Source organism: Hesperophylax consimilis, chromosome 6 (genome assembly GCF_061612785.1).
Source record: "Hesperophylax consimilis isolate HC1 chromosome 6, BYU_Hcon_1.0, whole genome shotgun sequence".
Classification (NCBI taxonomy): Eukaryota; Metazoa; Arthropoda; class Insecta; order Trichoptera; family Limnephilidae; genus Hesperophylax; species Hesperophylax consimilis.
Window position 1 is genome coordinate 31,623,808 of NC_142841.1, and position 15,818 is coordinate 31,639,625.

At 32.2% G+C, this 15,818-nt stretch overlaps 1 protein-coding gene across 1 annotated transcript in view; it reads right to left on the reverse strand.

Annotated features, from left to right (window-relative positions):
• LOC149423200 (A disintegrin and metalloproteinase with thrombospondin motifs 1-like) overlaps positions 1–15,818 on the reverse strand; it is a 67,013-nt gene that overhangs the window by 26,686 nt on the left and 24,509 nt on the right. Inside the window, exons 7-11 of the mRNA XM_089632561.1 lie at positions 13,360–13,492; positions 11,360–11,535; positions 5,426–5,595; positions 3,680–3,801; positions 380–512 (exon numbers count right to left, since the gene is read on the reverse strand). Coding sequence (XP_089488687.1) covers positions 380–512; positions 3,680–3,801; positions 5,426–5,595; positions 11,360–11,535; positions 13,360–13,492 — 734 coding nt within the window. The remainder of the gene's footprint in view (positions 1–379; positions 513–3,679; positions 3,802–5,425; positions 5,596–11,359; positions 11,536–13,359; positions 13,493–15,818) is intronic.

Genomic DNA, 15,818 nt, shown 5'->3' on the forward strand with positions numbered 1-15,818 from the left:
TCATAAAAATTCTTATATTGTAACATTTCGTCATTATATTTATTTGCATGAACACGTGTTCTGATGTATTCCAAATAGACTAATATTTTATTAGGATATGGATTACAATCACGTTTCGCACAAGATTTCAATAAAATTCCGTCAATATGTTGTTCTTTTAACGAATTCAGTAAATTAATTAATTCATTAACAACGGCTTATTGTTTATATTTGTCTGGTTGCCCTAATTGGTCTATTTTAAATTTGTTACTTTTACCTTTAAGTTTCTCCTGACGAAGAGACAATTGGTTTTGAAACATGTCGATCCTTTTTGATTAAATAGTTGTATATAAAAATATATTATTTTTTATTTAATAACTGGATATTTGTTTATATTTACCTTTCTTAAGGGTTTTGTTGAACACCATTCGGTTATCGAAGCAAGAATCTCCACTACCCTCACACACCCCACATCTGTCTTCTCGAGCTGTAGAGTTCTCTATTCCATCGCAGCCGTATTCGTGGCACTTTCCCTGGGGTATACATACAATAATTTTATTTGCAATCATTCAATCTACGTACTTACGAAATAAATTAATGCATATGTCAATTTTACTTTAGCTTTTAGATTGATTATTACTATTAAACAATATAAAGTATATATTTCGGATGTGATGTGGTAATACTGGAGCGAATGTGTAAATACGTATGACAACCAAATCCAGCGAGGCGAGTAACTAGGCGAACGACGAGTATATACATTCGCTTTGTCACTCGCCTTGCGATTCGATTTGCGATTCGACCATTCGTGTGAATGTGTGCAGCATTTTATTCTAAAATTTGAAAAAATACATACTTCTTATATTTTCAGGATATAATTATAATTATGAATTATTATTAACAGGTATTATAGAAGTGGACCTACAAATAACAAATACAAAACGAAGCAATGATAACATGATAAAACAGAACAGTGAAGAAAAGAACACTGAAGGAAAATTACCTAACACAACCGAACTTTACTTAACTTAATAATATAATTCCTAATAATATATAATATTTATACTAATATGTTTCTATTTATACTATAATGTTCTGTTTCAAAATGGTTTGTTTTATCATGTTCTGTTTGCTCTGTTTAACAATAAAAGCTACGCAGGCAGCAAATCGAGTCAATATAAATCTGAGTTTCTCCTCACCGATGAGAAATAAAATAATATTTGTGGAAAGCTAATATTGCCTTTACATTTCTACAAAATTCTTACATGAAGACGGAACTCGACTGTAAATAAGGATCAATTTGTAAATAACAATAACATTATGTTTTATTCTAGTTCCGACATAAATCGCCAAAACTTTCGCCGAACTACCTTGGTTTGATCATATTAACTGGAAACCCAATTGCCTTTACCAGGGGTCGGAAACCTCTTGAGTCGGAAGAGTCCAAAATTAGAATTTACAAAATTTCGAGGTTTTTAAAGAGCCACAAAAATTTTTCTCGCCAACAATAAATAGCATTGTATAAATAAAATTTTTTGATAAAAAAACTAATCAATTTATTCGTAAGAAAAAAATATCTTTTTATTCATATAAAAGGTAGTGTTTTTCACAACAAATTAGTTAAAATATGGTAGTTTTAGGTAATTACTTATTATTTAAGGGAAAAATTAAAACAAGTTAACATTTACTTACAACACTAACTTGTACTTCCATAACAAACAATTGAGCAAACAAATTCAATGGAAGCGATGGCTTTGCATGGTTATTCAAGTAGAAAATTTAAACTTTACTGAATAATGTAACTTGTACTTAAAAATAAAAAAAAAAACACAATTACATACAACTGAGCAAACCAATTTAATGGGAGCGTTGGCTTTGCATGGTTTTAGACAGTATGGATAAATTTGGCTCAAAACTTGTTGTTTTATGTTTCAAACACGACTCTAAATTTTAATTTGTTAGTTGGCTTTTTACTTTACTTTTAATTATATTCATGCAAGAGAACGCTTGCTCGCACGAATATGTCAGCACTCCACAAAACTGCCAACTTCTTCGCCTCACTGTAGCAATCTGGAAGATTATTCCATACGTCTAATATAAGTGCCTCAACTCATGGCATTTATTTGAAAGATGTCCACTTTTGTTGGATCTCCAACTTTTCCAACTTGGTTTTCAACTCTGTAAATTTTCCACTCCACAAAGCTTTACTTTTCGAATCGATCGGGGAGGGGTGCGGTGAAAAGCGAGTTCAGGTGGCTGAGAGATAGAAATGGCGCCTAATCCTCGTTCATCGATTCAGAAAGATTTTTAATTTTTTTTTTGATAAAATAAATAATATTTGCGTATGGAACTAAAGAGCCGGCTTCATACCTAAAGAGCCGCATGTGGCTCGCGAGCCGCAGGTTGCCGACCCCTGGCCTATACCAAATCACATCACTAGTTTATCTCGAAAACAGAAGACAAAACAAACCATTTTTTATAGTCTTCCGACAATGTTAAAGAAACCAAAACAGAAATAAATACTTGGAGAATAATATATTTCAAATATTACTTCTCCACAATAATAATAATTATTTTTTTTCCGAATACGAGTATTACAAACTCATTTAAAATATATATTTTTAATACTCCTTTGGAAGTAAACAAACAGTACGGGTATTTTCAATCAATCAGGAAACAATTGATTCTTCGGTGGAATTGTATTACGACAGATGATTATTTCAGCATACCATATAAGTATGAACTAAATGTATGTTTGAAACACACATCTGGCAATAAAGAGAAGTTATTTACAAAACAGGAAAATTAACCTTTTTTAAATTGAACGTATTTTTGTTTGAGCTATTGCGATATTTTCTCCAAGATTTAATAAATGATTGATATTCATCACAGATTCTATCAAAAATTGGTCTTATCTGAGATAGTAGAAGATTACGTCGGTAATATTATTAAGGTGAATTCATGAAATTGAAATCTTAAATCGGAAATGTTATATTTAATATAATCCGATATTTGATTATTATTGCACGACGTGTGCATATAGAGTGTATTTAATATACATTTGAAAATTCTATGTATTATATTCATACCGAAAGATACACAATATCAAAACTCTAACAAACAAATTGAAAAGAAGATTTGAAATTCATTTTCTGTTTTGTCTCTTCACTTTAGGTGTGGCTGGAAACGAGTAGGTATCAATTTAAATCGATTTCGATAGAAATCGACACCGCTTTCATTGTAATGTAGGTTTTATGTGTTCCTTTCATATTTTGGTTCAGAGAAAACATTAGTGACTGATATAATTTGAACAAACTTTTAGAAGAAATAGAGTGCTTCAGAAAATATTTTTGTGTGTGTATCGAAAAGAAAATTAATATTTTAACGGAATGCAATGTTACGATTTCGTTTGGCAAATTTGCTTAGTGAGTGTGTTAGAAAATAAGCACAAATATTTCATTTTACGCCTATTTTAATGCATGTTGATTTTTCAATTTCTATCAATTCCATTCTACCTGTTAATATCAAAAATAGTATTTTGTTTTTCAATATGATTGGTCTAAAACTTACTACTTAAACATCATTATATGGTTGTTTAATAAAACATTTTTTTCTATTATTCTATTAAAATTGATCTTACATCTATTTTAAAAAACATTTTCTTTACTTCAATCAACACTAAAAAGATATTTCTGCCTACCTCTATGCAGATGTGGTGTTCATTTTCATAGGAGCAAGGGGTCCCATCGGGAAGATGCTCTCCGCTTCTCACAACCTCTCCAGAATCCCAAAGGACGCAGCTCACGCGGCAAATTAAATCCTCTATAATTAATTATAAACGAACTCGACAGTTAATTAGTAATTGAAAAAAATAGATTACACAAATATGATATGCAACATAAACTTCGTGTTAAATACGAGTATAAGAGCAAAGGGCGTATTTAGAGGGGGGTATATATATAATATTAACGGAGAAAAATGATCTTGTTAAAAAAGTTATAGCATGCCATTTTCCTGATGAAATATTATTCATTCAGAATATATCGTGAACACGTGTGATTTTCCTAATAAATGATCATGACGTAATGCGACAATATCAGTATGTCAATATTTGTATGAACACGTGTTCCGCCGCCCTCACATAACATTCGCTTTTAACTGATATGTTGGAACTCTCTAAAATCATTTGTTAATTCGTTAAAGGCATGCAATCCCGTTTTTAATGGGAAAAAGAATAATTTGATAAAAATTTTAAAAATGATGTTTTATGTCAGTTTTCTCCGTGTAGATTATTCTCTCCTGGAAAATAGCATAATATTATTTGCACCTTTCTCTTTGGCAATGAGAGTTTTTTTAACATTATCTCAACCCAGAAGACCCTGAGGAAAATAATTTATCCCAAGGCCTATTACATATTTGGGGATGCTGTGTGGAGGGTCTAATTAAGGAAAGGAAGAAGAGAAAGGGAAGGTAAAAGATACGAGGGGCGGGTTAGTGTCTAATTAAAGATAAGGAGTTATTCTACTTAAGAATAAGGAATTATTGGTTTCATAAGCCGCGTGTCCATGGTATGAAAGAGTTTATAAACGACTAATTTTAGTATTGACACACGAATGCGTTTTAAAAAATTACATTTCCATACCCAGAATAAACCTAATAACTACTAGAAACTTATTATTATGACATTTAGGCACACTTTACAGTAAATCTAAAACTTATTCTTTATGGTATAGGCATAACCCACGAAAAGCAGCAAGGCTTTTAGCTTCTTTTACATCTGTCGGTAGTTCATTGAAAATCATAAATTAGATATTATTTTGGGTTCCCGACGGTTTGTTTTCGGAAGACTATAATCTCCACAGTTTCTCGTGGGGTAGCCATGTATTTCGAGATTAAAATTAAAATTTTAAACATGTTTTTCGGGAGCATCTTATTTTTTAGCGTAAATATAAATATTAAGGTATTTTAAATTACATGCTGTCTCACACCTAACATATTTTTGCACATTAATTATCTTAGAATAACTACTAAAATTCAATACTACTCGCATGCCTCTATTTGAAATATTTGCATTTTATTTATCTGTGTTTGATTGCACAAGAAAAATACAATAGATTAGTAATTTAAATGAAATGCTACTAAACTAATTTATTTATATTTACATCTAGTTTATTCCATATTCTTCTTTAAAAAAATTCCGTTTTGCCATTTTCTTATCTAATAATTCAAAGTTATAGTTAAATGTGAATTAATGTTATAATGCCCAAGTATTTGATTTACTCTACTTCTTCTATTTCTTATGTATAATATATTAAACGCAGTACATTTCAAGTATGTCTACTGGACCTAGTCTTGTGTCTCGGTAATATAAGCTCACAAGTTAGTGTTTATTAAAGCTTTTCGTTATTGTAGATTTATATTATAAAACGAAGGAGAGTTGTCATACCTTCATCAGTGTCGTAGGGCAGCCAGCCCCTGCTGGTCCCCTGGGGGGGCAGTTCAGCACAGCGCTCCGCCTTGGCATCCAAAGCGGGCGCCTGCCAGCAGCTGCGACCCTGTCGGCACACGCTTTTCTCCTCCGTTTCGCCCTGGCACGGCTCTCCTCCCCACTCTGGACTGGAAAGGATTTCAGACAAATTCCAGAAATGGGTGGTAGTGATAGAAAGAAATTATGTACATGAAAAATATACAAAGCACCATGAAATTCAATGAAATTCCATGTAAAACTATGAGAAACCATAATGAAATTCTTAGATAACAGTGAAGTACCGTGAAATACCATAACATATTTAGAAAATTATAACTTAATATGAACTTGTTATGACGATCAATTGTTATTGCAGATCTGAGGAACTGCGATTTTAAGATTTTAATCTAAAGGCATTTATTTTTGTTTCCGTCAGTTGTTTCCAGAGAATAAAGAACACAAGAATAATTTCGTGTTCCAAAAGTATGACCATTTCTTGCATACAAAAAATATTTTTATGTCGATCAAACGTAATAGCGATAATCCATGTCAGGCGTTATAAAAGAAACATAGCGCGTGCTAAATGGTTTAGAACTAAAAAGTACGAAATCAGCGGTGACTTTGGTTTTTACTTCAACCTACGCGAAAGACCTTAAAATTTCTAGTTCTGTGGTGGTTATATTGTTTTAGTTCCTACTTTGATTAATGATTTTCTGCTGGGCAAAGATGGGCGATGTCCGGTCAAAACGGCATAACGATAACACGTTGTCTTACAGATATTAAAACGGTATAACAAAAACACGTTGTCTTACAGATATTAAAACTGTATAAAGATAACGCGTTGTCTTACAGATATTAAAATGGCGCGATGGAAACGCGCGAAATGTGATGACAACGCCGTTTTAACAGAAAATCACCCATATTCTTCCAGCAGTCAATCATTAAATAATGCAAAGCGGTATACTTTTAAAGCCCTTTCCGGGAAAATGCTTTTACGACTGCACTCTATGGCTTGTTTGCGATGTGGTAGGGTTTTAGCAACGTTTAACAAATGGCTCTTCAACAAAAGACGCCGCCAATATTCTTTACAATCATATTTAGAAGAATATTTCATTTTAATCAAAAGATTAAAGACGGTGAGACAACCATAATAAGGTATCCGACAAAAGATTAAACACGGTGAGACAACCATAATAAGGTTTCCGACAAAAGATTAAAGATGGTGAGACAATCATAATAAGGTATCGTATAAAAGATGAAAGGCGGTGAGACAACCATAATAAGGTTTCCAAAAAAAGATTAAAGACGGTAAGACAACCATAATAAGGTATCCGACAAAAGATTAAACACGGTGAGACAACGATAATAAGGAATTCGACAAAATACGAGTATAAAAAAAACGCAATTTTAACTCTTCAGACAAATTTGTTGGCTTTTGGCAAGAACTCATATATGGTCTCATAAAAATCGTTGCGTCTCCTTTACCGGCAAGGTGAGAAATATGATCTAAGCGATGTTAGAAAGAGAAAACACTACGCTTTATATTCAAACCTGGAAGTTAACCATAGAAGAATTCAATTATGGAGCTTAATGAATCTAAAGGTTCTGACCGCAATTAAAAAAAAAGTGAAATATTTTTAACTGAAACGAAAAAAAATGAGGTGAACTTAACATTTTCCTAATAAAATGCGGATGTTTTATATATTTTATCAATATCTATCAAAAAAAAGTTAGAAAAAACGTAAAGCGAGCCATTTTAGATTTTTTTTTAGGTTAATAATAAATTTTTAATATTTAAAAAATATGTTTATTTTCAAAACAATATTTAATTTTCAGATACGTTCAAAAATATTCCATTTATTTGGATATTATAGCAAAGTGTAAATTCTTAGACTTTCTAAAAAGATATGCAGGAGGCCTGAGAAGTTAACCTAAAGTTTCAGTTCCAGAATAAAAAATGTTGCGTGCTTCGCATCATACATAGCCAATAAGGTGACTCCTAAAAACTATTTTTCTTTTGTACCTCTCGTTCGGCGTACAGTATAAAAGTTTTAGAAATGGAAAACTGAAAATCCACATATGCTATTTCACAAATTTCCGAGGAATCGCAGATAAACTAGATCAACATTATTTAACTTTACCAAGTCTAGAAGTCTGTACGATCTGAATTGATTCCCGAGTGGAATGGGAAATTGAAATAGTTGCTTAACGAGCATGAGGATAGCTTCGAATGGGATTTTATTATTTCTTTTCAATTATATAAGAAGCTTTATCGCCGGCGCTCTATGCTGCTTTTTCTTTATAAGTTTCTGACTTTGGAAGTCGAAGACTAGTTAAATTAAGTTAACGAAGGTACAACGACCGGAAAACGAATAGATGTTTCGTCCGCGATTATTGAATAAACTAGGTTGCTCTTTTTGCTATTTCCCGATGACTTAGAACTTAATATGATAATTTGCTTATAAATAAGAGTACTGAATAAGAGTCCCAACAGCTCCCATCTATCTGAAACCAGTGAGAATATGGCATGCCCAATTGGGTTGTGTTGTGAGGTTGAAGGTAGTGAGGAGGGGTAGGAAATGGAAAGACTACTATTATCAACATTAAAAATACTATTTTTGGCTGTTATCCGTCAAAGATAACACAATAAGTGCAAATATTTGCCAAATTTGGACCAATATTTCAATACAAAAACGTGTTATGGAAATTTAAATTGAATGGAGATCTACGATTTCAGGCGAGTGTAAGTGAGACGGAGCGACGCGCTTGGCAGTTGATCTAAATAGATCATTTAAATCCATTCCAATTTGTATGGAAGTGTTTTACCCCAACACACAATACGTATATGCCAAGCCCAAATTATGCGCGCATGATATAGCGTAAAATAACCAAAGCTTAACGATTCTTTTTTCAAATTTGAAATCATTGTGTTTATTAATTGCGTTATTTGAGTACCTACTTACAAATCGTAAGATTTCAGAGGTTATTTTGAATTTTATTTAAAATAAGAGAAAGGTAGAAGCATAATAACTTTACTTTTCACATAACATAGTACCTACCTATCGTATAAGAATTTTCCCACGTAAACATTTTTTTTACCTTGGTAAAATTGCTTTTGTACTAGTGTTAGTTAAACCCAAAGCGCACCTCTATCCAATATTTTTAAATGTTCTAAATAAATGTCATTTGAATGGAAGGCACTTCCAGTATTCTTTATTCTATGGTCTTAGCAGAAAATGTATTTGTATATTTAATTTATAAAATTGGTATCATAATCTACCAAAAGTATTATCCCCGAAACAGATTCTTATATGAAGAGAAATGATTTTTTACCGTGCCCATTGCGGCCTATTAAAAAATCCACCATATTTAATCGGAACCGGAATAAACAAATTAACAAGTATAATGTAAGACGCTCGAGTTGCTGGAGTTTAAACAGTACCTTGCAAAGCACAGTCAATAATACCTAACAATATTTAATTTCTTTAAATCCCCACAGAACTGCATTTAATATTAAATTACTGAGCATTATTGCCTATTATGAATTATTACTATTACCTAGAATGCCGAGTTTTCCGCTTACAAAATCAGTTTGGTATTACCCTGCGGAACGGAAGTTACATGATCACTAATGAAAGTATATGTAAAACTATCCGAGGCGCATCGGAGATTTAAGCTCATTATCCCTATTGAGAGCAACTCTGAGCAGAAGCTCACTACAGCGTTAAGTGTACTACCGGCGCACATAAATTTACTTCCAGCAGTTCAAACTAGAATGGTTAACTTTCCAAAGCATAAATACTTACCATCATGAATTGTATGACGGGAAAACGTATTATTTCACCGTTATTAGAGCGCAGTTTATGGAATTGCAGTTCCTACAGCAAGAGATAAATGGAAACACCAAATTTTTTAGGACGATTTTCTGTAAAATTCTTTAAAGGGCGAATAGTTTCCCGGTCACGAAAATACTTGTTTTGAAGGAATACTAATAAAAAATACATTTTTTATGAAAATAACTTTTCTTCTAACATTTTAAGGTTATATCCATCAATGTAATATATTATTAAAGATGAAGGTAATGCAAGTAGTGATGGAAATCAATTAGTCACTGAAGAAGAAGATCAGGAAACATAACAAGTCCCATAAAAATAGAAAGGTAATGATTCCAACTGATGGGAATCGAACCAAGGGTTTGTGTATTATCGGGATAACGTCTCTTACATTGGGACCTAATTAGTTTATGTTTTTTGTCGATCTCATATTTTAAATTCAGAATTAACAATATTATCCTCAAATAATTTTTCCCTGTTTTGGCTGCTATCTTTTAGAATTATTATAAAATTTGTTTGTAAACTAGATAGTGTCTCAGATAAACATATCCGATTTTTATTTTTTATGGTTCTCCTATTGACTTTTTCTGAAAATCTAAATGAATATTATTTTTTTATTGGAATAACTAACTTTGAAGATTAAACGCATCAGTAAAAAAATCACCGGCAAGACAGAGATCTTGGGTTCGATTTTAAGTTTAGACCGTTAGCATTTTTTTCTGCGTCTTGTTTTGTTTCATGGTTCGTTTAGATTTAAAATTATTCTCTCCTCCAATGATATGTATATAATTATTCTCTCCTCCAATGATATGTATATAATTATTCTCTCCTCCAATGATATGTATATAATTATTCTCTCCTCCAATGATATGTATATAATAATTCTCTCCTCCAATGATATGTATATAATTATTCTCTCCTCCAATGATATGTATATAATTATTCTCTCCTCCAATTATATGAAAATAATTCTCATTTTGCACATATTATAAAGAATTTATAACCCCGTTTTTACATAGTTGATGATGTAATGGTCAGCATAAATAGCATCCAAGCAGTTGATCAAGGTTCTTTTTACGGACGTGTCAATTTTTTTACCTTTAGTTAAAAATATATGTATAATTTTTCTGTGCTTTTTCATGGTGTTAAATTAAAATAAACGCCAATTTATTGTTTAATGCCAACAAATAATTAGTTGAATCAGCTATTTTGCCGTGCAAAGCTAAAACCCATATTTTCATTTCAATCATTTCATTACGGAATCGATGGCCTGTATCGCATTACAGTCAACTCATTTGTTTCGACTCTGAAGGTTGCGGTTTCGATTCCTACCCTAATACGTATATACTATTTAATTAAATGTATTAAAACTCTCGGATCGTAAAATTATATCAGACTTAATATTTACTTAAAATTTTTTAAATGGTTATAGCCCTGATTTAAAAAACCTCATTTAATTTCATATACCTACGAGACCTACTCGTTACCATGTCTTATTAAAATATAATAATATTAGGACTGGGTACTTCAAACACTCACGTGCACTTAGATTACATGAAGTTAGTAATAGATACACACATGTGGCGGATCTGTGTAACTGCATATAAGCTAGGTACATGGAGGCTATACTATCATATTTTTTCAATCAATATTAATTTACCCTAAGTCTACTTATACTCGCATCTTACTCGTATATTTTATACTTTCTATCGTTATTTTACGATCGAACGTATTTTTTGTATATCTGTACCGTGTATATGAATTGAATAACTATTATATTAAATCTTTGTATGGTTTGCTTTTGCTGCTAGACTGGGTGCTGTTATTAACCTTCGGTATCAATATAGAAGCAATCTTTTCATATTTCACAAGGAAATACGTAAATTATGGTGGCTGATAGTCAGGCGTCACAGGTTCAATGCTCTGCTAGCTCTTTCATCATTAGACAAGCATCATTTTCCGCTTATACTAATGATAGTATGAGGAATTCAAAAATTCGTGAATCGTAATAGATAATCTGTAAGAATTTAAAAACGAATAAAATTATTGACCTAAATAAGGTTTTTGAAGGTATACTTACGCGGGGTTATCGCACTTCCTGCGTCTGGTGCGAACGCCGTAACCGCAGGGGTGCGAGCACTCACTCCACTCGGACCAGTTGCCCCAGGCTCCCGCCCTGGGGGCCCCCGCCCCCTCGCTGCCCTCCGCCCCAGACAGCCGACCGTCCACGTGCTGGCAGTATCCGTCTACGCACCACTGATTTGGAAAAATAAACATGTTTAATTAATAATAAACAAGTATTAAGTTTATACAAAGTTCTGTTTGTGTCTTATAATGTTTTTCTCTTAAATTATCTTTTTCAATTAATATTGAAAAATGGGTTCTAGTAGTTAAAGAAGCTTAGAAGACGAGCAGTAGCTGACTCAATATTTATACACAGAATTTTAAACAATAACATTGACTGTACTGAACTTCTGTCCCTTATTAATTTTCACATACCTTTGAGACGTACACCACATACAGTGCTATTCCACACGATTAATTATAAAACAAATGCAGCATCTAATTCGCCAATTGACCGAGCTCTTCATACTTTAAATAATATTTGTCTTAACTCTAAAATTGACTTTTTTTCGGATTCACTGCCCAAATTCAAACGTGGCATTAAGTCAATAATTTAAACTATTCAATGCGCATTTATACAGACACACACAAACAAACACTCACACATACATTACACACGTCACACACACACCTATAAACTACACAAGTCACCGCTAATTAAAGAATAAACATACCACTCAGCAGACATTAAGCAGGAAACATATCATTGATACCCAATAGGGTGTATCGATTTTTAACTTTTTTTTTGTTTACAAATTCCAAATTGAGAAAAAGTTGCTACTAGGTACCACAACTTACCACAAAAAGTTTTGGATTTTTAAAAAAATGTTTAGGTCTCCCGCACAAGGCCTAAAGTTTTAATTTTTTTCAAAAAATATCCAATTTTTTTTAAATTTAAAAAAATAAAATCGTAACTTTTGTGTTTATTCCAAGTTAAAAAACAGTAATATTAGCGCATAAAAATAATTCAGAAACGATTTTTTTTTATAAAAAATGGATTTTAGGTCTCCCGCACAAGCCCTAAAGTTTGTTAATTTTGATGAAATATTGTAATTTTGTGTACATATATGAACCATGTTTTTTTAAAGTTTAAACCACCGAAATTAATTTTAATTTTCTTACAGAAGGCATAAAATGAGTTCAGAACACAAAAGTTACGATTTTATTTTTTTTAATTAATTTTTTTTTTAATATTTTTTGAAAAAATTAAAACTTTAAGCCTTGTGCGGGAGACCTAAACATTTTTAAAAAAATCCAAAACTTTTTGTTTTAAGTTGTGGTACCTAGTAGCAACTTTTTCTCAACTTGGAATTTGAATACAAAAAAAACGTTAAAAATCGATACACCCTAATACCCAACATGAAATATCTTATTCCTGTATATTGTTTCATCTCTGTAAATCATGCACTGTTTGTTTCTATAATATAAAATAAAATCAAAAAATTAATACGCCCTAGCAAGTTGTACATTTAAATTTCAGTTCCATCTACAGACAAAACAGGCCTCAGTTTCTAATACCGATAATAGAAACAAAGGAGATGCGCCATGAACCATTGTAAGTATGATACCGCGCGCACCATAGTGTTGCCATCATTGTTGTCCCATTCTTATGCAAATCGCATCTACGCACATGGGCTGCCTTTTTTTCTACCTACACACTAAACACATAACTTTCATTTACTGATCTGTGAGTCCTAACGGTTTCATGATAACTCAACACAATGACCATTCCACATACCTTTAAAAAGTGATGTTAAAAACGTTGCCGTTTTAACTTGAATCATCATTTTGATATGTTATCCGCTCACCCAACCTTATGATAAACTAATGCTATTGATTTCAATTTACATATTATTATATTGCTAACAGTGACACTTATTAGTCCATATAAACAAAATCACAAATATTATAGTACAACGTCTTAAAAAATATATACATTGATTATGATATCGTTACCTTATCAAACCCGCACTGCGTTCCCTCGACAGGGGGCCCTTTTTTCGTAATGCAGTACAGTGATGAATTCTTGTGGCCACACCATAGATGTGTGCACGGTTCAATAAGTTCAAATTTTTGACAGAGGGTGTATCTGAAAAATGGACCATAATATCAGAGTAATAATGTAACTATTTTTTTTTCATGTAAAACCGCAAAAGAGTTCTTAATGCTCCCAACCGTCTGACACCAATGAGACTATGGCATCCCCAATTGGTGTATGTTGTAGGGCTGAAGAAAGTGGGGATAGGAAGGAAATGGGAAAGATGAAGGTGGAGAAGTACATGGCTATTCAGATCTTGTCACCAAAAACGACCAAAGCCAATTCAAGCAACTTTTCAATTCTGAATATTGGTCTTACACCAGAAAGATATATACTGGAAGTATCTTCCACTGAAAAGTGCCGTAAATATAATACATATTATTTTAAATGAGTAAAATTACACAAATTAATAAAATAAGATGCACTTCTGCTAGCCATGATTCAAACCCGCGACCTTCGGTTTGCTAGTCGAGATCCTTACCCCCCGACCACGGAGGCCGCACAAGAAAAAATAAAATACCTTAATAAAACCAAAACTAACCAAACAAATAACCAATATAAAAGTTGATATCGAGCTCAGTAAATCTTTATTCAAACTTTGCTTCCAATATATTTATAAAGAGCCCTTGTGCTATGAAATAAATTATGTTAGAAAGTTATATTTTTTGGCAGAAGTATCGCACCGGATACTTCATATGTTATTTTTAATAGGCATTCTTAAAAAGCTCAACAATAATTACAAAACCAATGGACAAATATGGGCTAAAATTAAAATGCATGTTTTTAAAACAAAGCTTTGAGCAGTTGTCCATTCTTAACTGTTCAAGTTCAAACAGAAACTTATTTAAATAAATTGAAGTTAATATGTTACAAAATTTATGCAGTATCGAAAAATGCTTGTACTTAATTTTAATTCAAAAGATACTTCACAAATATATTAAACTATTTTTCAACGTAATCGCCATCGATATCCTGATATTTATGTAGTCGGGGCACCAGCTTTTGTATGCCAGAATCATAGACCTCCGCCGCCTGTCTTTCAGTCACTTCTTCACAGTTTTGTCAGAAAAAAGAAAAAAGTTTCCCACCCAAAAACTCCTTTAGTTTTGTGAAAATATAGGGTATTGCAGTAAACCTCTGCATTAATGGTAGACTCTTTAGATATAAAATCCACCAAGAAACGGTCCCGAAAAACAGATGCCATTAGTTTTCCAGCTGAATGGGTCGTCTTGATCTTTTTGGTGGCTGAGAAAGATGAGTGACGCCACTGCCTTGTTTCTCTTTTGGATTCTAGGGTGTAGTGACACATTCACGTCTCATCCCCCAAGTCCAGAAAAGATTCTTCCTCCTGTGAAAAACGAACCAGAAATTCACGCAGATCTTGCGGAGGTGGTGGGTTCCTTTCCATCGGAAGACTTTACTGTGACTGAATAAAATAGCCGACAAACACCTGGTACTAAACAAACTACCATTAGGATCGCCTCTACAAAATTTTCCTCGGCTTCAGGAACCCTTGCAATCTTACTTTCTGGATAGCCTTCGTATTTGTAATACCTGTTATTTGTTAAATATACTGTTTTGGTAAGACGAAATAGGTAGACTTGACCTGAAATTTGGCATTTTTGAGGCCAGTTTTAGACGTATGGACACTTTTCTGGAAAAAAACTCAAATTGATTTTGAAAGATCGTTATGTTATCTAGTAAAGTAAGATGTTAAATTATGAAAATAATATTATATTCATATCGTAATAAAGTGTTACCGTTGGACGTTGCGCAGATTTGTTGCATTTTCAAAGGTGAATTTGTATTATATCACAAATATTTCAAATCACATAATAATACAGTATAAACAATCAATAAATTATCTATCATAATTATGTATAAGAATTTCGTTTTTATTTCAAATAAAATTAATAATAAATAAATCCGAACACGCGTTTTGTGACGAAAATCCCTCAATTTGACTATTTATTTATGGTCTTACAAATTGGTATAGTTCAGATTTTTTTACAAAAATAATTTACCAAAACATTATTGATACATTAAAAATAATTTATGACCAAAAAATATATTCTTAAAGTTTATAATAGTAATTAATTTCGATTCGCGTTTGTGCATCTTTATTAACTCGGCAGAAGACCGATAATTTTGTCATTTTGGCAAGCGGGCGTGTAGTCCACGCCGGTCTAGTTAATAACATTTTATAGAAATTCCTTGCTTAAAAATGGGGAGGAAAATATCCTTGGAACAAAAGTTTTATTAGAAAACACAAATTACGAAATCAAAAACGTACGTGGAAGATATATTTTCCAAAAAAACAAAGGTTAGTGATATTTAATTATCCGTATACATTGTACGTACTTTTTTTTTTTTTTTT